The sequence below is a fragment of the Choloepus didactylus genome, chromosome 17, assembly GCF_015220235.1.
Source record: "Choloepus didactylus isolate mChoDid1 chromosome 17, mChoDid1.pri, whole genome shotgun sequence".
Classification (NCBI taxonomy): Eukaryota; Metazoa; Chordata; class Mammalia; order Pilosa; family Megalonychidae; genus Choloepus; species Choloepus didactylus.
Genome location: NC_051323.1, coordinates 76,607,023 through 76,625,498, shown reverse-complemented (window position 1 = coordinate 76,625,498; position 18,476 = coordinate 76,607,023). Strand labels below are relative to the sequence as shown.

At 51.2% G+C, this 18,476-nt stretch overlaps 1 protein-coding gene across 1 annotated transcript in view; it reads right to left on the bottom strand.

Annotated features, from left to right (window-relative positions):
- The window catches only part of ACOXL (acyl-CoA oxidase like), a 283,084-nt gene that overhangs the window by 89,698 nt on the left and 174,910 nt on the right, over nt 1-18,476 (bottom strand). Inside the window, 3 exon segments of the mRNA XM_037806647.1 lie at nt 2,464-2,573; nt 17,686-17,737; nt 17,739-17,773. Coding sequence (XP_037662575.1) covers nt 2,464-2,573; nt 17,686-17,737; nt 17,739-17,773 — 197 coding nt within the window.

Here is an 18,476-nt window from a genome sequence, read left to right as displayed (position 1 = left end):
GATAATTCCAATACCAAAAAATCATTCGATAAAATTCATCATACAGTAATAACAAAAATATGTTTAAATACCATACAAAATAAAGTGTGTCTATCAAACACTTCAGTAAATATTTTTTAAAATACTGAAACATTAAAACTAATTCTCTTTAAAAGCAAAATTAAGACAAAAGAACATCCTCTAGGACTCCTTATATTCAAGCTCTATTGGAGGTCCAACCTCATGCAAAGAATAAAAGGATTAACAATTGGAAAGGAAGAAATTAAAATATCATTATTTGCAGATGATATGATTGTCTATGAAGAAAACCCCAAAGAATCTATAGAAACATTACAAGAAAAAAAATTTTTAAGTGGCAGGATGTAAGATTTATATACAAAAGCAAACTGCCTTTAAATCAGAAACCAAAAAGCATAATTAAAAAAATACACTTTACAAAAATAAAAATTATTAAGTACCTAGTTAACAAATCTATCAAAAGATGTACAAGGTGTATGGAGAAAAATATAAAGCCTTGGAAAACACTTGAAAGATTAAAATCTTTGGGAGGAAGAATCAGTTTTATAAATATTTCAATTTTTCTGCAAAATCAATCTGTAGACTTAATACACTGTCAAAGAAAATTCCAGCAGGGGCTTTTTTATTTATTTATTTTTCAATGTCTTGAGGAACCTGACAAATTGATTCTAAACTGTCTATGGGAAGTACAAAGCATCCAGAAAAGCTGACACAGCTCTGAACGTGTAAAGACTTCTCATGAAGCAAGGGTAACGATAGCTTCATGTTGGACCAAGGATGTACAAACAGACCGGGAACGAGAAAGGCCCCAAGTGGTCTCCAGGCACACGGAGATTTAATAAACGCCGGACCACTGGGCAGGATGGTGAATTCAGCAAACAGCGTGGAACAGCAGCCAACACCGAAGGGAGAACGAAACTGGGCCCCTTCCTCGCACCACAGGCAAACATTTAGAAAGGAGTAAAGACTCCAATGTGAAAGGTGAAACTCTCAAACTAAAAAAAAAAAAACGTGTGTCGTATGACCGCAGAAGAGACAAGATGTAGAAGGTGTTTTCCATAAAAGAAAGACTGATAAATTCAATTATAATGTAAGGACTTATGTCCATCACACAAGACACCACACAATATAAGACAAGCCGCAGACATGGAGAAGATGGTTGTATCATCTATACCAACAAAGGTTAAAGGACAAAGAACCCCAGACAATCAATAAGAATATCAATAGAAAACACAATAGAAAAACTGGCAAAGGCCATGAACAGGCATTTCCCAGGAGAAACACAAACGGCAAATAAGCATGTGAAGAAAGCTCCACCTCAACGCCATCGGGAAAAGGCAGCACGACATCCAGAGAGAGGTGATGTTTTATATTAGATCAACAAAAATTAAGTCTGATACTACCATGTGTTGGTGAGCTAGGGCTCCGCAGGGTGGAGTGTAAACGTGTAGCCATTTGGCTCCTCACCTCCGCCCAGCACAGGAATTCCGCTCCCGGTAACACACGTGCTAGACAAGTGCTTCTCAAACAACTGATCGCGAACCACTAATGGGTCAGAAAATCAGCCTGAAGGACTGAAATCCGTATTTTTAAAAAGCAAAATAAAGTCAGCCAGAGCCCACCCGGACGCACAGGCAGCATCGTCCCGGGGAACACTGGGCTCGCCGCGTGTGCGGGGAGACCCCGGGCGGGTGGGGCCGCGGCGACGCAGAGTGTTTCCCACTAGGGTCCTGCTCACCAAGTGTGAAGGAACTCGGGCACGTGCTCCCCAGAAAACACACACAAGACTGTTCATAACGGCTTTGTGCAAAATACATTTAAAAAACCAGACCCCGTCCAAACGTGCACTCGCGTTAAAGACCAGGACGCGTGCGTCAGGGCGGTGTCCGCACAGAACCGGGCACCTCGAGCCAAGGGAGTGGCTCCTCGGCCGCACCCAACAACCTGGATGAATCTCAGAAACAAGATATTTAGTGAAGACAGGAAGTCACCGTTTATCACGTACATGATGTCTTATTCATAAAGCGTAAAGACAATCTGAAAAATATCAATAAAAGCAACCAAAAGCACAGATCTGAGCTCAAATCCCAGCTCTGCCACTCATTTGCTGTGGATCCTCGGGCAACATAGTTAACCCCCGTGCCTCAGTCTCCTCATAACTACAGCATCAAGCTTGTGGGGTTTTCGTGAGGATCAAAACCCACAAAGTGCTTGGAGGGTGGACAGGGAGCAGGAGAGACGGAAAGGGGGAGCCGGGCTTCAGCTCTTGTCGGGGACGGGGTGCATGCATGGAGACTGCACAGGTACCTTCCTATACTTCTGCATGGATCAAATATTACTCAATAAAAACTCCAGCGAGAGTGAACTGTGGCACCCAAGGCTCCGCACCTCAGGCTCAGTCACGAGACCCCGAAGGCCAGAGCAGCTCGGCTGGGGCACACGCACCTGGTTCTCAGCGTGTCGCCCAGGGCCGTGGCCCAGCTGCCGAGCAGGCCCAGCGGGGGTCCCTCTTGGTGCCGTCTGCAGCGCTGAGCTAGCAGTTCCCACACCACACCCTGCGCGAGGGATTGTCACTGTCAGCCAGGTCTCAAACACAGGGAAGATGACGGAGCATTTAAAGGCACAGCCAGAAGGTCTCTGGCTCTAGCAAATTCCTGGGAAGGAGCCGACAGTGCGGCCCGGCCTCCCGGGGGCCTTGGTTCCACCTGGCGAGTGTGTGGGCTCGGCCATCACTCCCACCCCCAACTGGCCACCTTCCCTAAAGCCACCGTCGCAGGCCAAGGGCCCGGCCCCACCCGGCCAATCTGAGGTGACACCGCAGATGAAACCCATGGCTGGCCTGCATCTTTTTGGCCTCACATTCTGCAGTCAACTGGAAAGTACACATAAAAAATCTCCAGCACCCCACTCACAGCTGCTTTGGAGTCAGGACTGGGAGCAGTAATTCTGCATTCTTTTCCAGCCGTGTCAAGGATTTCCAGGGCTCGCCTGCTGGAGACGGGGCCCAGCTGGCAGGCAGCTCCCGCATGGACCGGCTGTCCTCCGAGCCCACAGCCGGGCCCAGGCAGTACCACAGGGGCCCACAGCCCACCATGGGGTCCCTAGCCAGCTCACAGCTGCTGTTCAGCCCGTCACCCCGCAGTCAGCAACTCGTTCATTCCCACACAACTGTCGGTTTCAGAGACTCCTTTCCTGGTCTCACAAACGTGCATGTTTTCATACAGACCATATAAAACGTCATATAAGGGGCGCCTAGCTCACAGTGCTGTGTAGGAGTCTATTTACCTATTCCATGGCTGTATAATAGGATAAGTCACAGCTAATTAAACATTTCCATTCTGTTGGATAGTTGGTTGATTCCAACTTTACATGATTATTAATAACCTTTATATTAACATACTGGGACAACAGTATGTTAAGCTATAACATATGGCATTGCCCTTTTTGGACTGTTACCTGAGCATCAGTTCCCATGAGCTCGACTGATGCTGGGGTTCCTGCACAGGACCACCTTCTCTCCAGGGGATGCCGGAGAGCAGCCGAGGCGTTTTGCCAGGGGCTTCACCTGCTGTGGCACCAAGCACAGGCAGCAGCGGCCGAGAACAGTGTCCTGCCCAGGCCAGGGCCACTCATCAGGGCTCTGCAGCTCCCGCCCTCCCCGTCGCTGGAAGCGAGAGGGTCCGCAGCACCTGCTCCGGGCTGGGGTCCTGTGAGCTGGTGCAGAGCGACTTGGTTGTTCTCTCCTCTCCCGCCACCTGCCATGTCCCCGGCCTGGCCGGGCACGAGCCTGGGCCTCCGCCTGCAGCCGCGGCTGCCCGGTGCTTCCGAGTGTAGACGGCCTCGTGATGACGGCCACGCCACTGTGCTTCTTACAGGACACCTCGCTGTTGTTTCTGAACTTCTTTCATTTTCTTGAAGTATTGTCTTGAATCCTCAAAGCTGTATCTTTAGACAGGTTGTGTTACCCATGATTTCATTCCAGGATAGTAAAGGGGCATTGCAGAACATTTATTATAAAATGCATGTGTTACGTCCAGCGGGTTTGAGAATCATGCCATTACAGTCAAAGGACATGAACATTTTTTACGGCTGCTGCTTTACAAAATAAGTGTGTAAACCACACACTGCTAGTGATATACAAGGGAAAAAGGGAAATTAACTGACTAGAATTAAAGTTACATCATAATCAGGTTCAGTTTCCTAACTTAACCAAAAGATAGATAAATTGGGTTCTGGCTTAAATCACAAATGCAGATCACTCATTTTGGATTCTGCTTTCTTTTTCTTTGCTTTTTGCTCTCTGCTTTTGACATTTTTGTGTTTTTCTAAATCACGAGACATGGAATTGAAAGGTATGTTTGTTTTCTACAGCTGATGTCATCCCCTCCTTACTGAATGATTACAAATGATCGAATCTCTCGGCTGCCATGGGGTTTGGGAATTACGGGTTCGAGACCCAGAACTTTACTGGATAGATGGCTGGGGGATGGGGGTGGGGGGCAAGACACAGCCATCATCATCTAGACCGAGCACACATGAGGATCCACCTCTGCACCTCATGGATGTGCTCCTGAATGAACCATGTAATAATCATATTTATATGTAAAAATGTATGCATAGAACATTAAATGTATAAATAGACACTCATATACACATAATTTTAAAACTTTTTATTTTAAAAGTGCTATAGATACACACAATGTTGCAAAACTAGTAAGGTTCCATGCTGCTGCCACCCAGCTTCCCCCAAAAGAGGGGTCTTGTGTAGCTATAGAGATTCCCAAACCAGGAAATGCGTCACATTTTTATGCATATAGAAAGTTTTAGCTCTAGCAGAGCCCTCATTATTTAAAATGAGCCTAGAAGCAGCTCGTTTTCCTGGTGTTTTGAATCTCACACAGATTTTCCGGAGACAGCGTGCACTGCTCTAGCCTTCCACGTGCTGTGGGTGGTGTCCGTGGTTGCTGCCGGATGGGCGCACACGGGGACCCCAGCCCCAGATGTGAGCTCCCTATTCCCCTCTGCCTGCTCACCGAGGCCCCAGCGAGGCGCCCAGGGCACCAGCTCCTCGGGGTGGTCAGGAGGAAAATGCTCTTTTCTTCTGATGACGTTCCCTCCGCAGGAGGCGTCAGGGCGTTTGGAAACCACGCGTCTAAGCAGTGGGGCGGAGGGACGGCGTCACACGCCATTTATAACACGACGAGAGCATCACGCAACTACCCGACACTGGTTACAACATCAGTAGAAGCTATTTCTAGGTGAGACGCTTTCCAGGGCTTCCGTGAAGCAATCAGTGTCCCTCCACCCCCTTCACCGACTCCTGCCCGGGACAGCGGCGCTTTGCTCACGACGTCCGACAAGCGCGCGTGCCGCAGGATCAGGCCCGGGGACCCCGGTAGGGAAGGGGTGGGTGGCCCCAGGCGGGAGCAGCAAGGCCGCCTGGCACAGAGCACGGCCTCTGAGGGAAGCCGCCGACAGTGCCGGTTCTGCAGCAGTGACGCTCGGGTTTGCCCCGCGTGGCGCGGTGGGTTCTCTCCGGGAGGCAGGACACGTCACACTGCAGCCCCTACGCAGGCTCCAAGGAGCCCCGGCTGGCATCGTGCAAAATGGAACGTGGGGCCTGAGCTCAAAATCGTGACGCGCATCAGGCCACGACCACAGAGCCTCGAGCTGACTGGGGTTGCTCCTGGGTGCAGGGCTGGCCAAGGGGTCCCGTCGGGCGCCGGATAAAATAAAGCACAGGACACCCAGCTAACAGGTAGACACCCAAATACCACACGGGACACACTGTTCATGTGGAATATACATCCAGCTGGGCATCCTGCATTGCTATTTGCTAAATCTGGCAGCACCAGGTTCCAGAAGGGCAGCTCAGGGGTCACTGGGAGGGAGGGCGAAGAGAAGACCAAAGGAACATTCTCCACCAGCATTTTAACGTTCACGTCTCTCACAGCCTGGATGTCCCAACAGGGGAAGACAAGGGATTGAGGAGCATCTCTATCGATCCTCTGGAGAGAGAGGGAGAGAGAGCAAGAAAGAGGGAGAGAGAGAGCAGGAAAGCAAAGCAAAGGGGCAGAAGGGCATTGGAATCAGCCCACCAACCAGCCGGGCAGCGTGCACAAGGCCTGTGGGTGATTCGGGGCTGGGACATGGATCCGAGCTTTGGTCCAGGAGGAAGGGACGGTCTGGAGCAGTGACCTAGACCCAGCGAAGAGTCCCCACACCTGCCCTGAACCGAGTGGTCTTTTTTTAGGTAAAATTGGATGGAATTTGACCATCCTCTTCAATGTCTCCTCCAGACTGGAAACTGAAGTGCTTCCTGGCGGTTTGCTCCCATGTTCCACCGCATTTGGGAAGTGCCTGCTGTGTGCACGGCCCACCCTCGGCGCTGGTGCAGGCACTGAGATGACGGACGAGGACCCCCTGCCCTCCAGGGGCTTCCCCTCCAGATGCAGAGCTGCAGGTGGCCGTGGGGGTGGCGAGGAGCAAGTGGAAGGCTGAGACCTCCGACACGAGGGTCAGGGGACACCTCCTGAGGACAGACCAGTGCTGTCCACTCCTTCCCTCAATACTCGGACACGTGCCAGGGGTCAGTCAGCTGTGCTCTAGGCTCCCCCGACCCTCAGGACTCCCTGGGGTAGGAACAGAATCATCCCATCACTCAGACGAGGAAACCGAGGCCTGGGAGGTGAAGCAAGGCATTGGGGCCACCGAGCCAGGACATGGTGGGGCTGGGACTCGAACCCACGCCCCATCCAAACCGCACGTCCTGCACGAGGGGGGCGAAGCACGGGCACGTGCCAGGGAGCCAGCCAGGGAGGGGGCCCTGCAGATCACGTCGAGGCTGGTGGCCGGACGGGGCAGCTCCGGGAGATGCCCACAATCAAGCGACGGCGGAGGGAGCCGCTGATGGGACGCAGGCCTTCCGGGCTGTGGGGACGGACAAGTGCCCGATGGAAGGATGGGCAGGCCGCGTTCACCCTCGCTCCTCTCCCGGCCCCGGGGCGGCACCAACCTCCCTGCGAGCTGCGTCTTCCAGACAGGCAGCTTCCAGGGGAGTGAGGGAGTGAGGGAGTGCGGGCTGGAGAGACCCGCCCCGCTGCGCGCCAGGCCCCGGCCACATCCCGCCCCGCACGCGCTGGCGTTTCTATTTGCACTCCTTCCACCCCCCTCCCAGACTTTTTAAAAAACTTAAAATATTTGAAATTCAGGAGATTTCACTTTAGATACAAACTGTGTGTTCACCTCTTGAAACGGGAATTTCTGGGAAGCCTGACCCCACATTCAGCAAGACAACCCCCAGGGGACTCAGTGGCAGCAGATCCTGCGTAGCACAGCCTCCTGATTGCTCCCGAGGCCACCAGTGACCCCCGCTTTAGGCCTAGTCCCAGGACCCGGGGAGCAGGCCCCTGCCCCCACAACGGCCCAGCACCCATGCCAGCCCGGTTCACCCCAAACCACAAGCAGTTCACCCCAAACCACACCTGGTCCACCCCAAACCACTCCCGGTTCACTCCGAACCATAGCCCGGTTTGCCCCAAACCATGCCCAGTTCACCCCAAATGATGGCTCTGTTCACCCCAAACCACAGAGCAGTTCGCCCCAAACCACTCCTGGTTCGCTCCGAACCATAGCCTGGTTTGCCCCGAACTGTGCCCAGTTCACCCCAAACGATGGCTCTGTTCACCCCAAACCACGCCCAGTTCACCCCAAACCACAGAGCAGTTCACCCCAAACCACTCCTGGTTCATTCTGAACCATAGCCCGGTTTGCCCCGAACCATGGCCAGGTCACCCCAAACCACAGCCCTGTTCACCTCAAACTATACCCAGTTCACCCCAAACCACAGGGCCAACTCAGGAGCCCTGGACCCCTCAGGCAGCAGCAGCTCGGCCACGTGTGCCCACACCCCACCTCCCACTAAAGATGGGAAGATGCCCCGACTCACCCCACCTCCAGGCAGCTGGTGCACAGCCCGGGCAGGGGGGCTCAAGGAGACCCCGCTGAGGCTTCTGGGGGAGGGTCTCCCTGGTGCCACACGGGAGCCGTGCAGGCCATGGGGGCGGCCCCCGTGCTCTCGGGCTTCAAGCCACTTCGCTGGGTGTTCTGGCCTCACCAACACACCTCCCCAGCGACGGCGTCCAAACCAGATGCTGCCGCTCCCCTGCGCCCCTCTCCCAGGACAGCACCCCGTCCCCAGGCTCTCTCCACCCACCTGGCTCCCTCCCTCAGGCTGCCCTGCTGTGTGAGTGTGAGTGTGTGAGTGTGAGTCCATGCAACTGAGGGTGCGTATGTGAGTGTGCATGTGTGAACATGTGAGTGTGAGAGCATGAGTGTGTGTGTGTGTGTGTGTGTGGGTATGTACATGTGAGGGTTGTGAATGTGAGCATGAGTGTGTATGTGAGTGTGAGAGCATGAGTGTGTGCAAGTCGGTGCAAGTGTGTGTGTATGTAAGTGTGCTGAGTAAGTTTGTGCAAGAGTGGGTGTGTATGTGTGAGGGTGTATGTGTGAGTGTGAGAGCATGAGTGTGTATGTGAGGGTGTGCATGTGTGTATGTGTATGTAAGTCGGTGCACGTGTGAGTAAGTGTGAGTGTGTGAGTATGTGCAAGTGTGTGTGTGTGCATGTGAGGGTGTGTGAGTGTGAGCGCGTGAGTGTGTGTGTGAGTGTGACTGTCAGCCCCTCCTGAAACCCAACCCTAAAAGCAACAGCAAAAGAAAACAAGCCTGTCCACAGAAGCTGGGACAGGTATTACTTGGTACAAGTACATATCACTAAAAAGAGAAAGCCGCTGAAGTTACATATTCGTGGGAGAATAATAAAAAAGTGGCAGTAAGGAGAACTTTTGAAAAGAAATCCTACAGTTTCCTACAACTTGAGAAACATACAAATCCCTTCTGATGGAAAAAGTTCTCCTTCCCCCAGTGTTGACTTAAGTTGTTCCAGGTTATGTTACTCAAACATGTTCAAACATAAAACTAGATACAAACACCTTATGTTTATAGCTTTTGTTCAACCATAAACTATGAAATTAAATACGAGCAACACTGCAAACCAGTAAGAGCCAAACCCACAGCTCCAATGACACGTGGCAGCCCCTGCGGCTCGGACGTGGGCCTCCCTGGCCTTGGGGCTCCTCTGGTCCCGACACCCACACTTCCCAGGGCTGCGGGAAGAGGGGCTTCTCCCGCCCCTCCCTCCCTCCCTCCCCCCTCGCCGCTCCCCACTCCCCACTCCCTCCTTCTCTCCTTCCCTCTTCCCTCCATCTGCTCTCTCCCTCTCTCTCCCTCTCTCTCCCTCTCTCTCTTTCGGGAACCCTCCTCCCTGCAGCACGTCGGACCATCCCTTGACTTCCTTGGTACAAACACAAGTTTTAATCATGGAAAACCGACATCCCCTTTCCCCACGTGCTCCGGTGACCGAGCGTGGGTCCACTCGGGCCAAATGCGCGGCTGCGACTCCAGGAGGCCTCGGGGTGCACGTGCGCCCCACCCGGGCCCGGACACGCCGCTCAGATTCCCACCGGAACTGAAGCACCCGATTAGCCACCCTGCGGAGAACGCGGCACCCTAGACCCCACGGGAGCCACTGCGAAAATCCACCTCGAGGCAAAGCCCAGAAGCCGGTCGTGAAGTGAAGAAGTCACGCTGGGAGCAGAGTAATGAAGATCAACAAGGGGCTCAGTCCAGGAGGCGGCTTTTCTCCAAAATCTCACCCGCGGTGGCCCTGAGGAGACCTCTAAACATTTAGAGGCTGCAACACTTGGCTTTGAAATGACGAGCGCTGGCTTGGCTTATGGGGCAATGGGTGTAGAAAGAGCAAAGCAGAACCTCAGCCCAAACCCTGGTCAGCCCCTCTCAGAGAGAGCAGACCCCGCGCCCTCTCGGCTCCCCCACGATGGGGTGCTGCGCTCTAGGGGAGCTCAGACAGGCCTCAGCCCCCTCACCTGCCCTCCCGACCCCAGGCCCCCAGGCCCCTGCCGCCCACTGTCCATGGCCTCAGTCCAAACACCACCCCCATCTTCTCTGCCTTCGCCAGGGGGCTTCTGGATATAACCCTCCATCCGTCGGTCTCAGGGGGATCCCTTGGACAGCGCCCCTGGTTCCGCTGGCACAAGCAGGTCTCAGCCTCTGCCGTGTTCTCCGTCCCCAGGAGGCCCCGGGAGAGGGGGCGGCTCACCTCTCAGGTGAGCAGAAAACTGTCACCCACCCGGCCGCCCCCTGGACCACCGCTCTGAGCACCCCGCAGACGCAGGTCTCTGGTCCTTTCGAACAACTGGGTGGCCCGGCCTCGCCTCTGACCCTGGGGGTCTCGGCATCTCCACCCGCTGACCCGGGCTCACCGACACCCACCGCATCCAGGCCCCAGGTAAACCTCCTCCGGGGTCACCAGGTGTCCTCACCAGCGCAGAGAGAGACTGGGTCCTCCCTCCACAACCAGGCGGGGCCCAGGCCTCCTCCACACCTGCACCTGGTGCCCCCTCGGCTGGGAGAAGGTTCTGGAATCCTCCCCGGCGGTGGGGTCGGAGGATCGGGGGCAGGGTCACACGTTGGCCTGTTTTCTGGGAGACGCGGGACTTTCTTTGTTACTGACCTTCCTTCCCTTCCCTCGCCCACCTTTTATTTTTAAGGGAGGGCTGTGCTTTTAAAAAAATGGTTTTAAATATACGTGACTTAAAAAACTCGAAGCACATACAGTGGTACTAAATAAAAAGTGAAAGTCTCCTACCTGATCCCTTACTCTTGTCTCTTGCTCCAGAAACAACCAGCATTAAATGGTTTTTGTCCTGCCAGAGGGGGACACTTCCAGCTGTTGGGTCAAGCAGACTCGCACAGGGTGTTTCGTTTGTGTCACACACGAATCACAGTTTTCTGGCGCAGTTCTGTTTTCCCAGAGTCTTAATGGACTTTTCTTTCTCTTGTTTCAAGAAGAAACATACGCCTTTTCCATCATATCCCGAAGATTGTCTTGCTTCTTAATTATATTATTTGTTGAACAGAAACCATTTCCTCCTCAAAGTCATTCTTTTGATCCCCCCGACTTCCAATTCTCATTCGGACGAATCATTCTCTGGACTTGCAGCCTCACCTCCCTCCAGGTATTTCATGACACACACTTCTCCTGGGCTAGTTCCAGAAAACATGCATGTCTTTTTAATTCTTGAGTCCTTTTGGGATTTTTTTGTTTTTATTTTTATTTATTTTTTTGCAGTCGCCCCAAGTTATAGTTTTCAGAGAGTTAACGGCAGGTAAACTTCCCGAGTATGTGAACATAAGTCTATATTTTGCTCTCATATTTTATCCTTACTTTATCTAGCTACAAAATTTTACACTCAAAATAACTTCCCTCAGAATCCCAAGGGCATTGTTCCACTTTATTCCAGACCCTTTCCACTCAGAGCGGAAAAGCAGCGGCCTTCGCGTCACCAGGAGCTTGCTGGGTGCGGAATCTCAGGCCCACCCAGAACCCGGACTGGAGCAAGATCCGGGGGCTCACGGGCACCCCCAAGTCGGGAAGGCACGTTCCAGCCCGCAGAGCTGCCCACAAGACAGTCTCTTCTCAATAGTGACTTAGTGGCTTTTCAGTCTGAGGTTTCAGGGCCCCTCTTTATCCTCACTCAGCGTTACGAAATTCCCCAGGGTATGTTGGGGCTCTGACTTTTTCCAGTGGGTCCTTCCAATCTAAAGCGAAGCGCTTTTCTTCAGACCTGGGAAACGGTCTTCCTTTATTTCCCTGATCTGTTACCTGCCTCTCTGCCCCCTCTTTGGGGGAAAGTCCTGGCTTCTTAGACTGATCATCCACACCTCTTAAACTTTCCTTTCTATTTCCCTTCACTTTGTCTTTCTGAGCATCACCCTGGGAAGTCTTCTCAAATTATCTTGTCACCCTTACATTGGATTTTTAAATTTTTCAGGCACACTTTTAATTTGCAAGGCCACTTGATAGTTCTCAGAATGTTCATTTTTCATAGCAGGCTGTTCTTTCACGGATGCAATATCATCTCACATCTCCAAGGACATTATTCAGTTTTGGTTTCTCTGTTTTGTTCCATCCAGTAGAAGTTGTTCTGTTAGTTCTTCTTGCTCCTTCTGTTTAATGTTGTTGGTTTTTCCTTACGGATCTGATCATCCTTATTATATAATATCATGGAATTACTGCTGATTTTCTTAGGTATGATGATGGCATTGTCATTAGGTAAGAAAACGTCCTTATTCTTAGAAGATGAATGTTGATGCTTTTAGGGATAAGTGTCTCGATGTCTGCAATTTGCTTTCAACTGGCCACACACATACACACACACAGAGAAAGAGAAAGAGAGAGAGAGAGAGAATTTAATTATGGCAAAGTATTAACATTTGATGGAACCAGGCAGATGGTGTACCCAGGTGTCCATTGTGCTAGTGGCCTTTCAACTTTTCTCTTGAAATTTTTCATAGTGAAAGTTGGAAATAAAATAAGGAAAACAAAACAAAATAGTTTGGTGATGCTTGACTGTTCATCCTCAGTGTTATGAATGTCCTTGGGAAGTAGCCCCAGGGATCTGAAATCCCACAGGAGCCGGGTTTCATATGGGAAAACAGGGATCCTGCTGCTCAGGCTGGTCAGGCTTACAGGTCCTTGGGTTTTCACTTATTTGCACTGTGGGGTGATGAGCAAAATATGCAAAGCCTCTGCCTGATATCCTCCAGGAAAGCTGCCAAAGAGGATCAGGAAGTGCCCTGCCCTGAAGATTCTCTAATGAAGCAAAAGGAAGTTATAATGGGATTTCATGGGTGTAGGTAGAAATTGGATTCACCGGAGAGTATAATTAAACCTCACCGAGGGCCTTCAACCCCTGCCCCAGGGAAACAATGAAAAGGTCAAGGACACTTTCTTCTTGCTTAAAGGAAAATGTGTAAAGCTTACAGAAACTCCAAAGCACTCGCCGGCTCTGTCCACGTCTCCTCGGCCCTGGGCTGGCAACTTGGGGACCCACGGGCAGAGGGCTGAAATGTCAGGCTGGGGATGTCAAATGGTGAAACTCCTGGACCAGTTTCTGCTCCCCAGTCTCCTGAAATTCCATCTGTGTTCCAGTAAACGGAATCACAGTGAATCCGGCCCAGAGAAGGGCGTCCTCCCCATGACGGACCTTCAGCAGTGGAAGGCCGCGGAGACCAGGGCAGACGGCCAGCGCCCCCGTCCTTGCTCTGGCCTTGACCCCGAATGGCAGGCACCCGGGAGCCTGGGCTCAGGATGGAGCATGTTGCCCGGCAGGTTTCCAGTTGGGTCGACTGGTGGCGAGCAGGCAGGCGGGTGTCCTCCCGGCACTCCGGCCATGTCCTCAGCACTCCGGGGGCCGCCTCTCCGGGCCGTCCAGCCTTCTGCCAGGGCCGGTCTGCAGAGCAGTGGCAGTTCCTCCTGCTGTGGTGAGGGGGCCAAAGTCCCACCGATGGGCAGCCTCCATCTGCCCAAGCCCCTCTCCTGCTCTCCAGCCCTGCAAAGGCGCGCCCCTCCACAGACACCCCAGAGAAGCAACTCTTGCCTCCAGATGGAAAAGGGCCATCAATCCCATCACCTCTGCTTTCCGTTCTCCAGGGATCAGTCAAAACCCTTGGTCCTCCGCGGCCCCTCCCATGCCGCGCCACTGCAGAGTGGTTCCGGTTCATCCTTCCTTCCGCGATCAGTAGCGGGAGGAGCAGAGCCGCAGGTGCTCCCACTGGCCTGCACCAGGCGTCCTCCCCTTGGCCTCCAGTCCTCTTCACGCTGCAGCGCCTGAGCCTGTCCCCTTTCCTTGTAATCCTGGAAGCCTGGAGACCTCTCTCCCTGCCCCACGGCCGCCACCACCACTGCCACCTTTACCCTCCCCTCTTCTCAGCAATGAACTCGGGAAGGCTCTGCCTCATCCTTGGACAGCACATGCAGAGAAGAATTAACAGAGGAGATCTGAGCCTGCTCTCCCAGAGAGGCCTGCTGGCAGGGACAGCCTCGGCTGGCTCCTGGGCACATGAGTTTCGGGTGAGCTCCCACCACCTCCTGACTGACAAGGGCCGCTTGCTTGCCTGAGCTGTCTGTGCAAGTAACACAGTTTACACAAACACCTGCTTTCCTTCCGAGGGTCTGGAATTCTGACATGTACTGGACAGAGGATAACGAGGTGACCAGCCCCCCGTGGAACCCTGGGGTGCTGCGTCTCCAATGGGCCTCCTCAAGAGTCAGCATTTCATGCCCACTGTCCACAATCCAGCCCAGGGGGAGTCCCGGGGACGCCGCGTGCAGAGGGCTCCCAGCCAGGGGCCTTTTCCTCTGTGGAATTTCAGTTTTATCCCTTTGCTGTAATGAATCTCAGCCACAAGTGTGACAAAATCCCACGAGTCCTCCCAGTGAACCACAGAACCTGGGGGTGGTCCTGGGGTCCCCAACACACACCACTTAGAAAACACGTGTCTCCAGCTCTCAATAAGCCTCGATAGAAACCCGAGGTACCACCTTTTCCGCACACGCCTGGAAGACAGCGTTGGCACACTGGCCACCGAGGACCCACGCGTCTGGTTTGAAGGTCCGGGGGCCTCCTTCTAGCAGACTGTGGAACGGGGCCACTCCTGGCCTCCTTCCTCCCTCGCTGAGCGGGCACACATCCCCCTGCCCAGGCGCCTCGGCCTCCCACCGGCATCCTGCCCGGGACGGCCATCCGTGCTCCGGGGGCTCCCTCCCATCCCCCACCGTCCACTTACGCAACATCCAGTGAGGAGCCCCCGTCCCCACCTGGCTTCCTCCTCAGACCACGCTGGAGACTGTGGCGACCCCACCTCCAACCCCGAGCGCTGCCCCACGATGCCCATGCCCGGAGCTAGAATGCAGAGTCCCAGGCCCCGTTTTAAAATATGCTCCCAAAGACGGAGTGCAGGAGAAGCTCGCGCGCTCGGATCACCAGCACACACAGAGAATGCGAACCAGTGCAGTGTCTGAATTACTGAGTATTCTTCAGAAGACCTATTTTTAATAACATTTTGGCAGGAGGGAAACAAAAGAACGGGCGTATTTGAATCCAACCCAAGTTAAATCTAAAATCTTAACTAATTCCCCCAAATAATTTATTTTACTACAGATATCTCTATAAGATAAAATGATAAGGGGGAGTTAAATAAACCATGTGGTTTAATTTTCAATGAACTAAGCAAGATACCCAAATAGTGTTCTAAAAATGTCAGAATTACTTTTTTTTAACTTAATGATTGTTCTGGTTTGCTAATGCTGCCGGAATGCAAAACACCAGAAATGGATTGGCTTTTATAAAGAGGGTTTATTTGGTTACACAGTTATAGTCTTAAGGCCCTAAAGTGTCCAAGGTAATCAGGTACCTTCACTGGAGGATGGCCAATGGGGTCCAGAAAACCTCTGTTAGCGGAAGGCACGTGGCCGGCGTCTGCTCCAAAGTTCTGGTTTCAAAATGGCTTTCTCCCAGGACGTTCCTCTCTAGGGTGCAGTTCCTCAAAAATGTCACTCTCAGTTGCTCTTGGGGCGTTTGTCCTCTCTTAGCTTCTCCAGAGCAAGAGTCTGCTTTCAACAGCCATCTTCAAACTGTCTCTCATCTGCAGCTACTCTCTCAGCTTCTCTGCAATCTTCAAAGTGTCCCTCTTGGCTGTAGCTCCTCTTCAAAATGTCACTCTCAGCTGCACTGAGTTCCTTCTGTTTGTCAGCTCATTTATATGGCTCCAGTGATTTAATTTAGACCCACCCTGAATGGGTGGGGTAACACCTCCATTTAAATTATCCAATCAGAGTCATCACCCACAGTTGGGTGGGGCACATTGCCATGGAAACCCTCAAAGAATTACAATCTAATCAACACTGATATGTCTGCCCACACAAGATTACATCAAAGATAATGGCGTTTTGGGGGACATAATACATTCAAACCAGCACAATGATTTTTTTCATTATAAAATCACCCATAGTCATTACAATATACCTTTGAAAATGCAGAAAAATGGAAAGAATTTTCTTTTTCAACCATCCAGAGCCCTTGCAACACAGAAACAACTACCATCAACATTTTGGTGTATCTCTTTCTAAATTTATCCATATGTAGTATCTTCTGTTTACTTCTTTTTTTAACTTTTTATTTGGATATAATTTGTTGATCTGCATGCTAGTTGTGAGAAATAATTTGGAGAAATCCTTGTCCCCTTTACCCAGTCTCCCCAGTGGCAACATCTAGCAAACTCCAGTACGGTATTGCAACAGGGAGCATGGCACTGGCACAACCCACAGAATTTATTCAGCTTTTACCAGTTTTACATGCAGTCATTTGTGTGTGTGTATTTAGTTTTATGCCATATTACCAAATGTGTAGTTTTGTGGGGCCACCACAAAATGCCCATCAAAAGGATTCCTCATCGATGGCTGTGGTTAACTGTACAAATATGAAAAAATTCTTTCACGGCCGAGAACAAATGTACAGCACTATTACAAGGAGATAATAACACAGCAGTATATGGGAACATATGTACCTTAAGCAAACTATGGACCATAATTAACAGTAATATCTTAATAGTCTTTCATCAACAGTAAGAAATGTACCATACCAATACTAGTAGGGGTCAATAATGGGGGGGAATTAGGGGTAATGGATGTTTCAGGTTTTCTTTTATATTTTTTGGAGTAATGAGAATGTTCTAAAATTGATTGTGGTGATGAATGCAAAACCATGTGACGATACTGGGAGCCAGCGAATGTATACTTTGGATGGATTGTGAGATGTGTGAAGATATCTCAATACAATTGCATTACAAAAGGATCCCTCATTCTCTCTTTATAGCCACGTCACCCCCTCCCTTTCCCCTTTCCAGCCCCTGACAACTGCTGATCTGATTTTTGGAGTAAGACAACTTACACTTTTAAATGATCACAACATTGTGATCACGTTCTATACTCCTTTTTGTATCGCTTTATTTAATCACATCATAAATTTTTGATTTCTGTTATAATTCTTTGTAAAAACAATTTTAAATGCTGGCTAACTCCCCACCGATTGGCCAAAACTTAATTTACATAACCATTTTCTTACTATTGAAAATTAATATTCCAACATTATTGCTATAATAGATAGTGTACTTATGAAAAATGTGTGCATTAGACTTCTTCTGTACTTAAGATTATTTCCCTGGGATGGAGTCCCAGAAGTAAACTCATATGCAGAATTCTACACGGATAGGAACACGAGCCTTCCCCGGCACGGGGCCGTCCACGAGCTCTTCAAAAGGAGCCAACACGAGAGAAAAGACGCAGCACAGCAGCGGGCCCTGGTGTGCAGTGCTCTGATCAATAGTGGGTTGATCGATCGCCCTCCTGTTGTAAATTGGCTTTTCATCTCGCCTATTTATCTTGGAGGCCTTCTGGCCCCTCTTTGGGAGTAGACTGCTCAGTCAAAAAATGTGACTAGGTATGTCTAAAAAGTAGTTTTTTTAAACCAAAAAGATATAATTCAATAGCAAAGATCAGCTAGGAGAGAAATGATTTAATCCTCCTCTCAGATGTTGCAAAAATCAAGTGCCCACCAGGAAAACACCTGCCAATCTAATGAAGACAGCAAATAAAGATAAAACACATGAAATACTTGAGATTTCTGGATAACTCTTGATCTTGAAAATGACACCACTTAAGAAACATTAGCATTTCTGACTCTCACCTGAAGCAGCACGACGTTGTCACCTTCAAAAGTTACCAGCACATCTGAGTCACTTTCAGCCTGAGATCCGGTTTTCCATCATGTAACCCTAATGCAGAGAAAAGAACATAAACACATTTTAATTTTGTAATCCTGTCATTATGTGGAGTTAACTTTTTTTTAATTAAAAAAAAAAACAGAAAATTGCAAAGAAAACAATTATCATATTTCTGCTACTCGGAGTTTTGGCATATCCCATCAGCTTGTTCGGTAAACACAACGCTGCCTTCACTAGAGCTGAAAACGTTTGGAGGCAGACGTCGTATTTACCCAAAAGCCTTCCACACACGAGGCTGCCTTTCCTTCCCCTCCCTCCCGGGTCTGACGGGTTCTAAGGAGGCTGCGGCCTTGGGTGCACCCCAGCCACGGGGACATTGGGCTCCGCAACCCCCAAAGCCAGCCAGTCCAGCCACGATTCTCGGGAGGCAACACAACAGCCCTGAACCACCACTCTGCTCCTTACTGTCTGAATATTGTGCACCAGAAACTCACACCCAGCCGAGGCCCAGCCTCCCGCAGCCCCCGTGTGAACGGCAGGCACAGCCGCCCGGCTGCAGGGCGCTGGTAACGCGTGTGCAGGTAAATGGGGCCGGGCACGGGAGGGATGCAAAGCCTGCCTTTCGCCCCCCTGGCTTCCGCCCTCTTGGGGCTCCAGAATCTTCCTCAACCTGAATCTGCTCTCGCCGATCAGTCTTGCACGGGAGTGTTGGACACGGTCTGTCTCCCAGGAGCGCCGACCCCGCGGCACTGCG